The sequence below is a fragment of the Hippoglossus hippoglossus genome, chromosome 6 (assembly GCF_009819705.1).
Source record: "Hippoglossus hippoglossus isolate fHipHip1 chromosome 6, fHipHip1.pri, whole genome shotgun sequence".
Lineage (NCBI taxonomy): Eukaryota > Metazoa > Chordata > Actinopteri > Pleuronectiformes > Pleuronectidae > Hippoglossus > Hippoglossus hippoglossus.
The window spans coordinates 14,382,109-14,399,193 of NC_047156.1; the positions used below are offsets into that span (position 1 = coordinate 14,382,109).

General features: G+C 43.2%; 1 protein-coding gene across 2 annotated transcripts; it reads left to right on the top strand.

Annotated features, from left to right (window-relative positions):
- Window positions 1–50: 50 nt before the first annotated feature.
- dapk2b (death-associated protein kinase 2b) lies at window positions 51–16,488 on the top strand. Of its 2 annotated transcripts, XM_034587930.1 has the most exons (12): window positions 85–243; window positions 788–925; window positions 7,767–7,988; window positions 9,202–9,340; window positions 9,941–10,070; window positions 10,165–10,213; window positions 10,306–10,332; window positions 10,427–10,579; window positions 11,049–11,094; window positions 14,344–14,433; window positions 14,528–14,608; window positions 15,441–16,488. In XM_034587930.1, exons 2-12 carry the CDS (start codon window positions 849–851, stop codon window positions 15,516–15,518), a joined length of 1,092 nt encoding a protein of 363 aa, XP_034443821.1. In that variant the 5' UTR covers window positions 85–243; window positions 788–848; the 3' UTR covers window positions 15,519–16,488. The 2 variants fall into 2 exon arrangements, with proteins under 2 accessions (XP_034443819.1, XP_034443821.1); XM_034587928.1 differs by lacking the exons at window positions 14,344–14,433; window positions 14,528–14,608; window positions 15,441–16,488 and adding exons at window positions 12,717–13,925; window positions 13,959–14,335 and having other exon boundaries at window positions 51–243.
- The last annotated feature ends 597 nt before the right edge of the window (window positions 16,489–17,085 follow it).

Below are 17,085 nucleotides of genomic sequence, written 5' to 3' on the forward strand. Positions count from 1 at the left end.
CAGACCAAACAGCAGACATGTCAGTCATCTTTATTCATAGCCTGTCCCTCTCATGCTTCAGTTTCATAGTGGAGCCATCAGGGGGAGGGACTTGTGCAGACTCAAAAGCCTGATGGTGCAGCCACAAGTGACAGAAAACAACAGAGACGGTGAAGGAGCCAGTTTCATGAGGAGAGCAGAGCAGCTGCTGGAGACGTGGGGACAGATGTGAGTTCATCAGCAGACAGAAGCTTTAACACTGAGGTAAGATGTGGCTGCTGCTCAGTTTAATGTGGGACATGAAGATTAACATGGGAAGTTGGTTCTAGTTAAGATTGTGAAAAAGATGAGATTGCCTTTTATTCTATATTCTATTTTATTACTTCATTATTCATTTCATTCATTCCTATTCATAGAGGGAATAATAGCAATACAAAGAATATGCTGTGGCCTGTGTCAGACAAAAATGTTTCACAACAGATACCCTGCCCTCAATACCCCAAATGCTCTTATCTTTTAATTTGTAATCCTGTTATAATCACAAGAAGGAAACACTGTTACTCGGCTCAGCTTGGCACAGTTGCATCTTAAGCCAGTAAATCAGTATTTAGACAAATTAAAGACAAACCAAGTGCACTTTCTCCTTTGCTGGTCAAGTTCTAGTGTTGTTAAGACTTTCTGAACAGGAAGGTGAAAGTAGGTACAGCTCTGAGATGGAATGCTCCACAGCAAGCTGCAACATGTAATAAGGGTTTTCTGTGCTCCTGTTAGAAATCAATGTGAATGCTCTCTTACTGTATATCCACAGGGCCGGACTGGTGGAGAAAAGACAGGCTGGACAGACAGACCACATCAGATAAAGCACATCAATGAAGACACTTGGCATGGCGGTTTTCAAGCAACAGAATGTGGATGATTTCTATGAAATTGGGGAGGAACTAGGAAGGTGAGTACAGTAGAAAATATTTATTACTAATGCTCAAAAAACTTTGTGTGCGTCAGAGTGTGAGAGGAGCCCCCTGCTTGCCTCTATGTGTGCAAACAGCTGGCTTGTTTAAGCTTGACTTGGGAGTGTCACGGTGTCAAAACTAGGTGGAAGTTTACAGCCAGAGATAAAGTCTGAAAAGTGAACGCTCTCTATGAAAACAAGCTCCAACTGGGTTCAGTCCAGCAGAGAGAATGAAATGTGACTTTTGCCAAAGGTGACTCTGGGCGGTGGTGGAACCAATGTGTTGAAGTTTATACGTTAAGGAGGGGTGTTAATTCAGAGCACACATCAAGGAAACAGCGTCTAATGGGGAAATAAATTAAAGGAAGTTGGCAGACTGCATTGGGGCCTGAGGAAGCTGCAGAGTCGTTTTTTGCACGGACGCACAGCTCGGACCTACGCAGCACTTGTTAACAGACGGAGAGGGTGTGAGGGAAAAGCGTCTGACCTGTGACCTTTCGCTACCTGTCAAAATACACACTGTGTCCCAGTGTCTGCTGGCCCCCGACTCTCTGACACACCCTGACAGCACAGACCAACATCTGCTCTGGAAGTGCTTCAGCTGCGTTTCAGGAGAGGTTTCATGTCCAGCACTTTGATTGTATGCTACATTGAGATTCTACATATTTCCTCTTTTATTTAAACATTCAAATGCAAATGCATTGAAAAGCGGAAATTTACTGGACGTAAACTGGGTATGACTTCACAATTATTAAAAGGCATCCATTACTCAGGGTTTACTAGGTGGAAATAGGGATTTTATTCATAAATGCTTTATCGATTAGTTGTAAGTCAGTCAAATTACTTGTTGACCACTTTCTATGAGAAGAGCTGCAGAGATCTGAATGCACTTATTAATAACGTATTAACTATTTATAAACTGCAACAAATTAATGACAAATTATGATTCATAATTGCAGATGAATTTCCAATATTGTAGCTTCCTGATTAATAAAAGACTAATCACGTCATAACCTGGCAACTGTTTAAATGTTTTGGAAAATCGTCAGTGAGTTGTGGTTGAGCTGAAATGTGTTGCTTGAGAGGAGAACTGAGACCTGAGGTTTGTACGTGTTCAGCTTCACCATCGTGAGAAACAGAAACTCACATCTACTGTGGTTTTTAACGCTGCAGATGTTTGTGACTGAAACCACAAAACTTTGTTTTTTCAGTCACAGGTCACATCTGAGAATTTAATCACAAATTCAGCCGGAGTCTTTCGCTCGTAGCTCTTCTGTGTTGTTTAGACAGCTTTATGGTGAGTTTTGAGTTCGCCCTCAGTTTGTGTTGACCTCATGGGTTCAGACCTCTCCACAGTGGAACTGTTGCTCAATCGTCCTCTCAAGAGAGTGGGGAAATTGAGTGGGGCCAGACATTGATCGATGTGGTGTATTTAAATGTTCTGTGCTCTGTGGAACTGTTGAGCCGAGAGGAAAGTCCATTCATCATATCAGCCCCCCCCACTGTTGACAAATTCTAAAGTCACAGGACCCCACACGGTTGCACTCGCTGTTTCTTTCCACCGATGGAGAACGTTTGGTAAACCTATCTGTAGGACAACCCTGTGCAACGAGGCATTCACCGGAAACTGTACCAGTCTTAACATGCGATTGATGACACTGATGATGACATACAGTAGGAAGTGTGTGAGTGTTGGCCCACAGCTGCCACTGCTCCCCCCCCCCCCCCCCCCCCCCCCCCCCGACGAACCTGTGGTGAGCTGTTGTGCAAGTGACCATTAAGGCAAGGTGCTGAAGAATGTGAACTCTACCTGTCAACAACAGACTCGTTCTTGTCCATGTTTGGTCGTGACCAGCACCATGTTCGGTCTGACAACCTTAGTACATTTACAAGATGTTATTTCCGTGTTGGTCATGCAGCGCTTACTGATTTAAACAAAACACCATCTCTGTAAGTCATCAGCAAGTAACGACAAAAATTCACAGGATGCACCGTTGGGTAGGAAGTGCCATTGTCTTTGCGTTCCTGAACACAAATAAAAGACTTGTAAACTTCCTCTAATTACTGAAATGTGTAAATACTGCACTGACACCATGGCGGATGTGAGTATGATGTCTACTACGCAGGTTTCACAGCCTTGAGTCTGTGGTGTTTATCTACACTGGCTGCATGTCTTTGTGGATGTGTCAGTTGTTCGGCTCACTACTCTGGTCCATACTAAAATATCTCAACAAGTATTGGATGGATTGACAAGAAGTTTTGAATCTGCATTCATGGTCCCCAGATGCTGAATCATAAAGATTGTTCCTCTAGTGCCACCATGAATTTGACCTTTTTGTTTAAAAAACTACTGAACCACAGATGGAGTGCCATGACATCTATTATGTCCACGTCATGATGAATTATAATCACTTCCATGATAGCACCACCATATGGTAAAATCTTTATAGTAAAACAACAACAAAACTATTAACATTTCCATCAGCCTTAGCTGTACTTTGCACTTAATGTTAGCAAACATGCTAAGCTAAGATCATAGACTGTGAATAAAGATAGACGACATGTCTCCACTTCTTCCCACTATCGGGAAATGAATTGCCAAAATATCCAGGATATGAACGCTGCCATTTTGTGCATTTGGATCCACAGTCTGTGCAGCAGCGGATTAGTTATGTCACATGCTCGACCAAGAGTCAGTGTCAGCTGTCAATCATGATGTTTCCTTCCTTTTATATAGCATCAAATAACTAATTGAAGACAAACTTATTGGTGTGATGAGAACTAACTTAAATTACAGAAACCGTCTTTAAGAATAATTTAGTTGACATGTACTTTGACTTTTTAGTTTGGTCTACGGCTCACCCACTAACATGGAAGAGGCAGGGTGTCTTAATCGAGGGAGGTTGGGGGGGGGGGAGCTTTCATGTCGTTAATCCTCATTTACAGTCAATGGCTAAGATGGTGAACATAAGGCTAAACATGAGCAGGCTATCTTGTTGGATCTCCCAGAGCCCTATGCTCATGATTCAATTAGACACATTTCAAATGCAGAAACACTGACGAGGTCTGATCTCACCACACCTGACGTCAAAGGTGTTTCCCTATTCCTCTCTGGTTGATGTCATTTCTAGAAACACATGAAAACGAATGCAGAAGGAAATGTAATGGGGAAATGTGCAGACGTTTGTTGTCTTTGGCGAGGACGCAGGGAGGGCGGCGATGCTCGGTGGGGGCCGCAGCGCTCACACTTGGGATGTGTTGAAGTGCGAGGTGCAACAGGTGCTCCTGGTGAATGCAGTGAAGTGATAGAATTTCTCCAATGGGATCTACTGTACGAGGTTTATCTATAGCTTTGAGGGAGGGTGTGCACGGAGCAGGTCGGGAATGCACGTAGTCAGCTCTGAGGAACACGCATTCCTGCTGTTGAGTGGGAAAAAAATGTGTTTATTCAACGCAGCCTGGCAGAGGGAACTCCGCGTTGACCTCTTGGACATTCCCGGAGTTCCCGTTTGACAGGGGTCCTCCCGTTACTGTCAGCAAACACTCGTAAAGCCTCGCTGAGCCGGAGATGATTTGTTGACATTGGACCACTTCAAAACCAGTGGGGATCTATAGTATCCTGAACAATTTAAAGGGCATTTAAGTCGAAGTATTTCAAAACAAAAGCATGGTGGCTGATAAAGCGGTATTCTAAGTTGTTAAATACAAAATAATTGTTGTTTTCTGCAGTGTGAGGATCCTTATTTTAGAAGTCCGAGCTGCTCCTCCAGCCGTCGATTTACAGATGGTGGACAGGGCTTGGCCAATTATGAATCTGGCTTTCATTGTCATCGCAGCCCCCCCGAGCTTGTTCAGTTGAGAAATGTGTTTAAATATTGGGCCGGCGCCACTTGTCCGAGCATTCCTCCAACCTTGGCTGTGGATAATAACCTTCAGCTGTTGGAAGTGGAAACTCTGCGGAGAGATGGTACTTTCAGCCCCACCGGCCCCGGCTTAGAGGCTAAGACAGCCGGCACGCCTGGCCCGTTGTGGAATACCACTCCCAGCATCACTGCTCTCTGCTGTTACTCTACACGACTTTCGCAGCCACACTAAAGCAAAGCCCGCCGCAGACCTTCGTGTCGGGCACTTTCTCACATTTTGGCGACAACCATCAACGCGAAGGGTTATTCTGCTCGGCCTTGCTCTAACAGGCAAATCAAGGACACTGCTGCCGCTCCTGCCATTTGACTCTTCCTCCCCTTGGGCTGCCTGTTTTTGGCAAGAGAGATCTCATTGGACGGCTTACCCTCCTCTCCAGTTCACACATTATCATCGTCATCTTTAACATTGTCAGCCTCTCGGGGACGTCTCTGAGGTGTAGATGTCGCCCGAATGGAACAGAGAGGGGGAGAATTTGAGACTCCACATTGCTCTGCTTCATCACCCCACCCTCCCTGTTGTTACCTCTGCAGCATGAGACTCTTTGTTATGATGTAAGATGCTTTCTCCCCCATTCTCTCTCTCTCTCTCCTACTCTTCTGCATTCTCTGTCGGGACACGTTCACACCCTCCGATGGCGTTTAGTTGCGCCGATATGAATGAAATAATCGTAATAACTACCTTGTGCTTTACAGTTGACGACGTACTGCTCTGGAATCCGGAAGGCATACTGACTCATAAAAAAAATTCTGTCCACTTTCAGTTTTAACCTTTTGTTGTCAGGGAGACGTCTATTTATCATTTCATAACGGAGGGTTTTCCCTTCAGTTTAATACAGTTTTGTTGGCTTGCATGAAAAGCAAACCTCAGTGACTTGTTTCATTGTTTCTGAGTGAGGTAAATCTAGTAGGGAGCTTAGCGTGTACAGTGGAGCTGCTCCCAGATGTGACTGTTGAGTGAGCGCAGGACAGGGTGTGCCTCATAAGAGCAAATGGGCTCACCCGTCCTGCTCTTATGTGGTTAAGGAAAGGTTAAACTCACTGTATGGGTTGATTCAAACCACAAAGAGGATAACTGTTGTTTGGTTGGTATTTAATCTCTGCCAAGGAGGTTTTGTCCTTACCCCTGTTTGTTGGTCTGTATGTTTGTTTATAAGCAAGATAGCACACAAATGACTTGATGAATTGCAACAAACCTTGGTTGGGGGGACGTGGTATAGGTCAGGGAAGAACTCATTTAATTTTGGTGCGGATCCAGATTAGGGCATTTTTTTTCAACATTGCGAGATTTTTTTGGGGGGGTCCTTTTCACCAATCTCCGAGCAAATACTTAATTATTATTAATTATATACATTTTAATTATAGTTTATGAAAAACTAAAAACAGGCATGTTAAGTGGACTGATATCAATGACTGCGTGAAATGTGGTGCAGCTTGATTGAATTGAAAGGGACTGTTGGGCCTTGGCGGAGGTTTGTTTTGTGATGAGCTCTGTGTGAGTGCTACTTGAGAGTGAAAGTGGAAAGTGAGTGTGGCAGGAGCAGAGTGGGCATCCATGCGTTTGTAGACTCTTGTCTTTTATCCAGCAGCTCCTCTTAGCACTCCTCTTTTCCACTCATCCCCGCTCTCCACTCCTCCGCGCTCAGCAGGACGCCTCTCTCTTTCTCCACAGCAGCAGAATGAGCCTGGAAGCTGAGCTATTCTTAGCCCCACTAGACACCATGATGATAGTGGATACAGATTGGACAGCTTCTCACAGCCACCCTGGAATCTCCGACAGTTATGTCCGAAATATATGAAATGCCAGTTATTATCTCTCTCCTCCTCTGGGCGTTTTTTCACAATGTCTAAAAATACAAAGTGTCTCTATTATTCAAAGACAAAGGTATATTGACTGTATTTATGTCTCACTTTTGCCATCGACCAGCCTCATTCACCCACCCACACACGAATTCCTACAGCGATACTATATATTGTTTCTATCAAACTCTTCCCTCTGCTGAAAAAAACATCAGTGGCGATTTGGGGTTCAGTATCTTGCCCACTTTGGCGTGCTGACTGCAGGAGCCGGGGATCAAACCATCAACTTCATTGTTTGTTTGGCGGATGAACCGCTCTACCTCCTTAACCGAAGTCGCCACAATGCTCGCCCTCCTTGAGCAGAACGACATCTCTGCCACCACAGGACTCACCCTCATGTCTCTGTCGCCTTCGGATCAGTGACTAAGACGTTTGAATTTACAGTGTTGGCAGTTCAGGTCCTAGATCTGTCTTAGTCAGGCCTGAGATTACATGTGCTGCTCTGATCACAGAGACTCTGCACATATATTTAACTGGGCGACGACGCTGGAAAATGTTTTCACACTCTTCAATCTGTCTGTCAGTGAGTCAATTATGAGTGAAAGTACCGTGTAGTTATGTTGGAGGAGAGTGACACTGAAGGAGCATGTCAGAGGCTAACACGCGAAACAAGAGCTCAGTGAAAAGTGAAACAATCGTCCTCTGAGAGATGCTCCCCCCGAGCCACGCCTCTGTTGTGAAATATTCAGAGTTCCTGGGATTTTATTTTCTCTGTGGACTGATCACTGGAGGATAGTTTGAGATTTGGCAGGAATGCTGGTGAAGTGGGAGGACACCAGCTCTGTCCACACAGGCGTGATTGTTCTTTGTCTGGTCGGGAAACAGGAAGTGATGATGAACTACCACGATATTTCATCTGGTTGTGATACACGGCTTCCTCCCTGGCTTTCTTCACCTGCAGCTATATCCTGTCGTTGATTACCAAGAATCTTATTTTGAAATTTACACAAATATATGATAGTACAAGGTTTTTATCATTTGCCACATAAAAAAAAACAGTAATAACGTTGTTAAGTAATGTCAGTGTCCTTTTTTTGTGTCTTATTTTGTGTCTGCAGTGGACAGTTTGCAATAGTCAAGCGGTGCACAGAGAAGAGCACGGGCACCGAATACGCCGCCAAGTTCATCAAGAAGCGCCAGAGTCGGGCCAGCAGACGAGGCGTGAGGAGAGAGGAGATCGAGAGGGAAGTGACCATCCTGCAGGAGCTCCAGCACGCAAACATTGTGTCCCTGCACGATGTGTACGAGAACCGCACAGACGTGGTGCTTATCCTCGAACTGTGAGTCGCCGCATGATTCAACAACCCGGATAAAGTCCACCCCCTACACTCACCCTTAACCGACTGTGACCATGGTTATTTTATTTGATCCAATGGCCAACCAAGAATTTAACAAGTACAAGCAAGTAAAGACAGGAGTTTATTAGTTTCTGTAAAACAGAAACATTCCCCAACAAACGCTGTGTTTCTGAACTTTACCAAATCACAAGCATTTAGGCTGAAATCCTTTCGGTTACTAATTCAATAAAGGCAAAACACAACAGCAAATAAGAAAACACCACAAATCACAAAACACAACAGCAAATAAGAAAACACAACAAATCACAAAACACAACAGCAAAAAGAAAACACAACAACAAATCACAACACATTTCGACAGTGCATCCATCCAATCAGGGATGAGCGCTATCATTTGCAGGTGTTTTGTAATTTGTTTTCGTATTTTGTGTTTTGCACTTCAGAGCAACCGTACTTATGTAATATTTTTTTTACTTTCATTGAACTGAGTCTCCCCTGAAACTGTTTCCTTTGGGAGAATCGCCTCCCACAATAAAAACCTCTCCCTAAAAACCCCCCAAACATCTGCACACAGTAGAGATTTGTATCCATTTCTTCTGCAGTCACCTGATCACAGCCTGTTTAACATCGAGTGTAATATGTTGAGCAGTGTTTACAGAGTTCTGTAACATTCAATACGTGTCCTGCTCCATGAGAGTTTTGTCCACGTTTTGTTTGCTGAAATCCTTTGTCCAGCATTGTTCCAGAAAAGAACTGAATGTCTCTCAGCGACAGTAATAGTTGTGTTGAAAAGAGTCCTGAGAGGACCTTGTCTGTGTCCAGCCAGCCCCTGCATGGGAACATGGAGAACCCGAAAACTGGGACTAATTGAAAGCTCGGTCCAATTAAAGCAGGGGTGAACTGTTACTGTGACTGTTAGCGGCGGGATCGCAAACTGTGTGCGTAATCCAGTGATCCGTCCATTATGTCGTCTTTGTATGACAGTGAAAGAATATCATGCCTCTGGGATGCCAGCTGGTCAAAGGATGCTTTATGTCGCTCTGTGAAGTTAATGGGGAACGTTTATGATTTGGTCAAACAGACGCAAAGCTGAGCTAAATTGGTACCACAAACAAACGTATACAAGGCATCCATTCACACTTTAGATCAAATTCAAGTGTGTGTTTGTGTGTGTGTGTGTGTGTGTGTGTTTCAGGGTCTCTGGAGGAGAGCTGTTTGACTTCCTGGCTCAGAAGGAGTCTCTCAGTGAAGAGCAGGCCACTCAGTTTATCAAACAGGTCCTGAACGGAGTCCAGTACCTCCACTCCAAGAGGATCGCACACTTTGATCTGAAGGTACGAACTGCTCCATCTGTGCATCACACGTATAAGACTACATTTGTCCCGGGGTTGCAGATGAAATTCTTTCCCTCCGCAGCAACTCTACCATTACATACTGTACATGCAAGGACATTATAATATATATAGCAGGTGTCTAATGTACGTGTCAGTAGAGTCTCACTTTTTCTGAATCTCACTTCCTTCCTGTTTGCTCTGGCTGAGGCCCAGATTCTCAGATACAAACACCACAAGGTTATCTCCTCCCTTTCAGAGAGCAGTGTCGCCATCGTCGCTGCTCTCTGAAAACCACCATCCTGTTTACCTCTTCTCTCTTCATGCGTTTTACGCAAACACAAGTCTAAACTTAAATTGGCAAAAATTAAGCACTTCCACTTTCTTGCCATGAGTTAGATAAGAAAATTGAAACCACTAAAGATGTCTAACAAGTATAACAAGTATAACGGTTGCAATGTTTTTCGTTAATGCTTACACAAAAGACGGCTTTAAAGAGGCAACGTGAGTTATTTATTGTCTTTATGTATTAATCAATCTCTGTATTAGAGCAAATCAGCTTACAAATGTGCGTCTCTCTCTTTTGTTTTCCTCACCCTTCAGCCTGAAAACATAATGCTGCTGGACAGGAACGTTCCTCTACCCCGCATCAAACTCATAGACTTTGGCCTGGCACACAAAATAGAAGCTGGCGCAGATTTCAAAAACATTTTTGGCACTCCTGAGTTCGTCGGTAAGTGTTTTGTATGAGATTTGTTTTCACCGCAGGACAGTGTGGTGTCTGGTGGCCTGATTGTGGTGCACAACCATGTCCTGTCTATTTTCAGCTCCAGAGATAGTCAACTACGAGCAACTGGGATTGGAGGCAGACATGTGGTAAGATCCTTTAATTACCTCTGACTCTGCTGCCTTCCATACAACAGGCTGCAGGGCAGAACTTGGGATTAACCTTGTGCTGTTATTCACAGGAGCATCGGAGTCATCACGTATATACTGTAAGTTGCCACGATTCGTGATTATGAATAGGAATTTTGGAGATTATCGAGGAGGGTCTTAGTCAGTGTGTGAACGATCGCTGTGTTGTTTCAGGTTAAGCGGCGCGTCACCTTTCCTGGGTGACACCAAGCAGGAAACAATGGGAAACATCTCAGCGATGAACTACGATTTCGACGAGGAGTTCTTCAGCAACACGAGCGAGCTGGCCAAGAGCTTCATCACACAGCTCCTGGAGAAGGACACGAGGTAAACCAAACAGGTCGCTGGCAAACAGCTGAAAGCCAAAGGTCAAGTCCCGACAATGCCAGTACAAAGCCCGGCTTTAGTTCAGTTTCACTGCCATAAATCCTAAGTCCTGATCCAAATGAAAATGAAAGCACAGCCAGTCCACAGAAATCTAGAGCAAGGATTTGGGCACATTTGTTTTTGGTACACACTGTGTTACACTAAATAAGATAAGCTGAATAAACATTATTTACAAAGGAACCTCATTACTTCAGGCGAGCCATTGTGCAATACTTGTCTTTTTTTGCACCGTGTGGTCCTGTGCTGTTGCTTAACAAGTGTTTCCATTTAAAACGCCCTCCCAGAAACTGAATATTCCTGTGAATTTTCAACTCATCTGAACGTATTCCCGAATGTTTCACAGCAGAATGTGTGACTGACGTCCTGCTCCCCCCTCCTGTATTTACTCAGCTGCATTTTCTTCTTCCAGAAAACGGTTGACCATACAAGAAACCCTCAATCATCCTTGGATCAAGGTATGCTCTACATGTGTGCCGTGTTGTAGCATGTGTTTGGTGTTCTTAATAACTACGGTCAGCTCCCCACCCACACACGTGAAACAACACGAGACAGCTCATGTCAAACAGGGAAGCAGGTTTGTTTGAACAAAATAAAATGTGACTTCAGGCTCATGAGAGTTCAAACACTAACTTCACTCTATATGTTCTGGGAACATACAGTAGTTTATCACAGTGACTGTACATTATATAAGCTGTGTCTCAATTCAGAGGCCGCATTCTTCTGAGGCTGCATTTGAAGAACAGATTTTGTCACAGTGGCACAAATAGACAGTCCCACTTCGAAGTCTCCTTCGAATGCAGCCGACAAATGCCTCCTTCCATCCCCGAGAAACGAAGGCTCCAACCGCTCGATCATTCGCAGCCCAACCTATCCCAGGATTCTCTGCACTTCACTGACGAAGTGCTTCAGTTTCACGCTCAACTCAACTCAACAGCTAATGGTTACACATGTTAAACAAAACCAAGGGACTTCAAACTTTTCCTGTCGTGTCCAACTCCAGTAATAAGGGCAGGATGAGCTGATGACTCAGCAGTAGACAGCCCCATAGACCGCATCCTTTGTGGTCTATGCTGCCCACCAGAGAGATATAAATAACATAAAAGAAAATGATCACAACAAACAACAACCATTAAAACCAGTTAAAAATCAGGGATTAAAAGATATTCCTACAAAAATAAGTTTCCAGCAATAATTTGAACATGTAAAGTGTTTGCAAGTCTCATCTCTTCAGACGAGGAGTTCCAGAGCCTCAGGGTCCTGATGGCAAAAGCCTGGTCACCCTTAGTTACCAGTCTTGACTGAGGAACTACCAGTAAGTGCTGGTTGGAAGATCTTAAATTATGGTCCGAAGCATAGGGTGTGAGCAGATCCATAACATAACAGTGGGTTGTTAGAATCAATCCTAAAATTAACTGGCAGCCAATGAAGGGAGGCATGAATAGGAGACACATGGGCCCTGTGCTTGGTGTTGGTTAAAATGCGAGCAGCAGCGTTCTGCACCAGCTGAAGCAAAGACCCTGAGGATCGACTGGCACCAGTAAATACTGCACTGCAGTAATCCAGGTGTGAGAGGACGAAGGCATGAATAAGCTTTTCTAGGTCAGGAGAAGACAGAGCTTATATGATTCTCATTATATTTCTCTCTCGCATTGGTGATAATAACTAGATTTAAATAGGGATCATCACAGCAGCACAGATCTAATAGATCTGTAGTTCGCAGTTGGAGGTCAAGGTGAAGCAACATGTCACTAATCGTGTTTTTTACTGGCATGGACATTTAACAACCCGTAACGTCAAAGGACTCCACTCCAGTGTCGGCTGCTGAAATGCATGGGAGCAGTGTCTGCAGTGGAGTCTTCATCCTGTGTGGACGCATCAGCATGAAACCAGGAAACTTAACACACTCAACAACAATGTCTGTCCCTTTTGGTGCTCCTAACTGCCATGGCTTTCGCTGTAGGGTCACACACTAATCCTACAGTACCACATCTGCTGGGATATTCCCCGCTTCGTGTGTTTCAAAGACAATGAGACTCTCACTCAGTGTCCTCCCCCTCCTCCACCCCTCTGTCTGAAGTCCTGCGGTCACACGGAGGAGGACAGCGCCGCCCATGAGGCCGAGAAGAAAGCGGAGCAACTGAAGACTAAGCGTCTGAAGGAGTACACCATCCAGCTGCATTCCAGTATTCCGCAGAACAACACGTATGCCAACTTTGAGCGCTTCGCCCATGTGGTGGAAGACATCAGCCTGATGGAGACAGGGCTGTCAGAGGTGGCAGGGGCCCACCACACTCTTCAGGGGGACATCGAGGGGCTGCTCTCCATCTACAACGACAAGGAGGCCTGGTACAAGGAGGAGAGCGAGGCAGCGAGGAAGCAGCTCTCCCAGGTCCGCTATGAGTTTCGCAAAGTGGAGGCCACCAGGAGGCTGCTGCAGGAGGACGTGAAGGCCGTAGATGCCGGTCTGGAGAGCATCAGCGGGAAATACAACCAGAGGCAGAGCCAGATGGACGCTCTGCGGCTGGAGCTGGATTCTGAAATGCAGTGGCTGCAGGACGTGATGAGCTCCCTGCATCCAGAGGGCGCTGGCAGCATCCACAGCAGCAGTCTGAACATGGACGTGAAGCAGGCGCTGAAGGAGCTGCTGAGTCAGTCCTGCGGGGGGGAACTGTGCCCAGAGGCCCAGCAGCCGCTCAGCGAGTCTGGTTAACACGCACAGACGAAGACACGCTTTCATTGAACTTATAGATCTTAACGTGTTTTACACATTGTTTTTTGTTTTCGGAGACACAAACTTCTGAATGTATAGCTGTGTAGTCTCCTTTTTGAATTTATTTCTAGATTTCTTTATTTGTGAAAACAAAAATAATTTAACTTTCCAGTTGAAGATCTCCTGTAAAATGCCAACTCGACATTTACATTTAGTTTTTTAGAGAGCAAATATTCATATTTCACAAAATGTCATTTATTTTATGTGGTACAATATTAAAAATGATACTAAACTTGAAGTGTTATTAACAGAAGCTGATTAAATTTACGCACAGCTCTTTTTGATGGAGCAGGTTTGGTGTCTCATACTGTAGCAATGAAGACAATAATGGTTCTGAATGTTTTTACTGTGTCATGTTTACATGAATACAGAATCAAACAGCAGATATTTTCAATTGAATGTATTAGAAGTTCACATTTTCTGATTGATTTTATTGTTTTTGTTATCCCAGTCTCTTTTTTAGACTATACAGACATATTTTTACAATGGTTATAAATGTGTAAAATAACTTTTGTAGTCATAAATGTTATTTTTTCTTTCTTTTTATAGATCTTATTAATTAACAAAGGGCACTTTTAATGAAGGTTGAATTTATTTATTTGATGTAAAATCCTTTTGATTTCTTTCTTGGAGATGTTACAACAGCATCTATGATGAGATATTGTGAGTTTATCAGTTTTTCACCTTTATCAGTGTTTTTCATCATCTCAACAGATGTTCACACCTCACAGATCTTTGGTCTCGCCGTTGATGTGCACACTGACATTTTTAACTGTTGTCAAAACCTCTGAAATAAATGTTCATTATTTATTACATATCCCCATTTCCAATCTGCTTTGATTTTTCAGCAATTTCAGTTTATTTCCTGAGATTCTCCTTTGACAAGCATTCTCCAAATTTGAAATTAACATGAAAGCTCCTTGTGTCTTTGTAGCCTCTGAATACCAGACAGGCCATGGTGAAGAGGCTGTCGGTGGTGAACCTGGATAACTTTAGGAGACAGTACGCCCGACGCAGGTGGAAGGTGGCGTGCAGTATTTACGACCTTACAGTAAATCGAAGTTCTGTATATCATTGGTTTATGGTGTAACTCATTCTCTTTTTGTTCTGTTCAACAGTTCTCATTTAGAATTGTGGCTCTGTGCAACCACTTGACGCGGATCATGAAGAAGGGCAACAAGCTGCCTGAGCAGGACGGGGTATGAACACACTGTTGTAAAAGTAACAGCCACGGCTCAGTCAGGAGTTAAAACAATAGTTCAACAAGCTCGTTTGCTTTCTGGCAAATCTGGAAACTTGACTAAAATGTCAAATTGCATGAATTTTACACAACTTTCTTGCCAGCACCTCTAAAGCTCATTAAATTTCACTTTGTATTTTCTTACTTTAAAGAAGCACTATGTAGCTTTTGACAGTTTGGCCTTACTTTTGAAGTTACTGGGCCTAATGCCGACAGTAAACCTGCTGAGTATTTCCCAACCCCCTCACCAAACATTCATCGTTTGAAGGTAAAATAGTTGCATAATGGATCTTGAAATCGTGCAAAACTGAAGTATAAAAACCACTAGTTGTGTTTTTACGAGGGCTATTTGCCAGATGACTTGTCTTGAGACATCTGGAAATCACTGCTAAGTAATTTTTTAATTTTTACACCCCAGTTTTTGTTTGAATGAAACAAACAAGATGTAAGGTGTTGATGTTTGGTAGGTGGATTTTGTTACTTTAGGACAGAGCAGGCAAAATATTTCTTTACTCTAAAATTAGCTGATCCTGGCTGTAGCTATACATCGTTAATTTATTGTAAGGACGTGAAAATCAAATTAATTTCATCATCCAACTGTCAGCAATAAAACAAGAGAGCATATTTCATAGTATTTTAAACTGTTACTGTAAATGTAACCGTGATAATTGCAGCAGAGGTTGAATCTGTGTGGAGTCATAGAGCTGTACCACCTGTGCAGTTATGAGCCCATAGATTAATCAGAAATGTTTCTAAATTCAAACACTAGATTTTACTTTTATTTTTCTCAGCGTGACTGTGAAAGTGACAACGAAGAAGACGTCCTGAAGAGACGGCCAAGATCCAGAAAGAGAAGCAACACTTCCTGAGAGCAACAACCAGCGTGTTCAAGCCCAAGTGTCAAGTCTGTTGGTTCATGTTCCGGTTGCAAGTAGTGACTTAGCATCTTTTTTTTTTTTTTTTACGTTGCAGCTGACGTTTTCTCAAAGAGCCCGACACAGTGTCCGTTTGAGTGACAGCTGAATAGGCAGCATTTTTATTGGTCAAGGCGACTTTGTCTTTTTCCACTCATAAAAACCAGCAGACGATAGACGACCTCCTGCTGTTTCTAAATTCAAATGTAGGTTTTAAAGATGTAACATGTGTCATTGTTGACAGGAGCCGAGACGCCGGTGTTGGCGCGTACACAAGAGCGTAGGCAGCTTCCTCTAATAACTGCAGTCTTAAAAGTCCCTCGGCTGTTGTTTGACGCCTCAGTAAAAGTCCTTCTCTCTTTTTATTGTCGGGTGCATGTGAGGATCTGAAAGACTTGTATTGTCCAACGTATATAGACACATTGTCTTGCTGCGGGAAGACAAGATGCTAGCAGGTCTTCATAAACAAATGTTTACATGTTGTTCTGCTTAAATTACAGCCATGTCTGTGTGAACACAGTGTTTACTGTCGACCTCTGTATTTGCCTCATCATAATTACCTGCATTGTTCACTATACAGACATATCTGTAGGTTGTATTGAATATAGGACATTTGAAATACTGTCAATTACTTTCCAATGGGAAAATAGTTGCATTTCATTATAATACAGTTTATAAATACCTTTATGATGCACTTGTGACTTTCTTGACATCTATATATTTATGGTGTAAATATACATAAATGTAAGCCAAATGTCTTAAGTTCAGTTTTACTCATATCTTAGCTCAAAAGGAACGTTCACTGTCACAAACACGTATTTCTGTTCACTTGTATGTATTGTAAATGGAGCTTTTGTGTAATAAATTAATGAAACGTGACTGTTTGTTCTGTTAGTTTTTATAAAATAAAGAATCAGTGGCGCCATCACGGTCCAATTATTGGTTATTGCCATTATTTTTTCTTTTAGAACTCTCATTTTATTAGTACAATGAAGTACAATGAAGATTATGTTCACATGGGCTTTTTAAAGTGTTCTGCACTGACACCAGTTGCTCCTGACAATAAATTCATTATTACTTCTCTGGACATCAAAGAGCTCTAATTGTAGTCGGGCTCTTCTTCTAATTTTTCCTCTGGCCGCTGTTCCGTTATTTGGTCTCACAACAGCGATGTTGTTTGAGTTCAGCTGGGCTGAAAACGATCAGAGGCATCATTTGATCTGAACTAAATAGATTTTTGGCAGCAACACAATATAGGTCAATTCCACAGACTGCAAGAAAGAAGTATAGTGATCAACAAGTGGGTCGGTCTGAAATCTGAAGGCCTGTTTGTGCTTCAGTGATCCATGACAGCATTGATTCATTTATACACTGTATTTGCACATAAAAGTTTGAAAAGGGTCTGGGGGTCCACATGGATGATTCGCTTCATGAAGTTCTGTGGAAAGAATCAACAATATGGCTTTCTGTTAAAATGTCTTCAGGGCCAAGTAGATCATTTTTAAAGACAACGTAGCTTCAG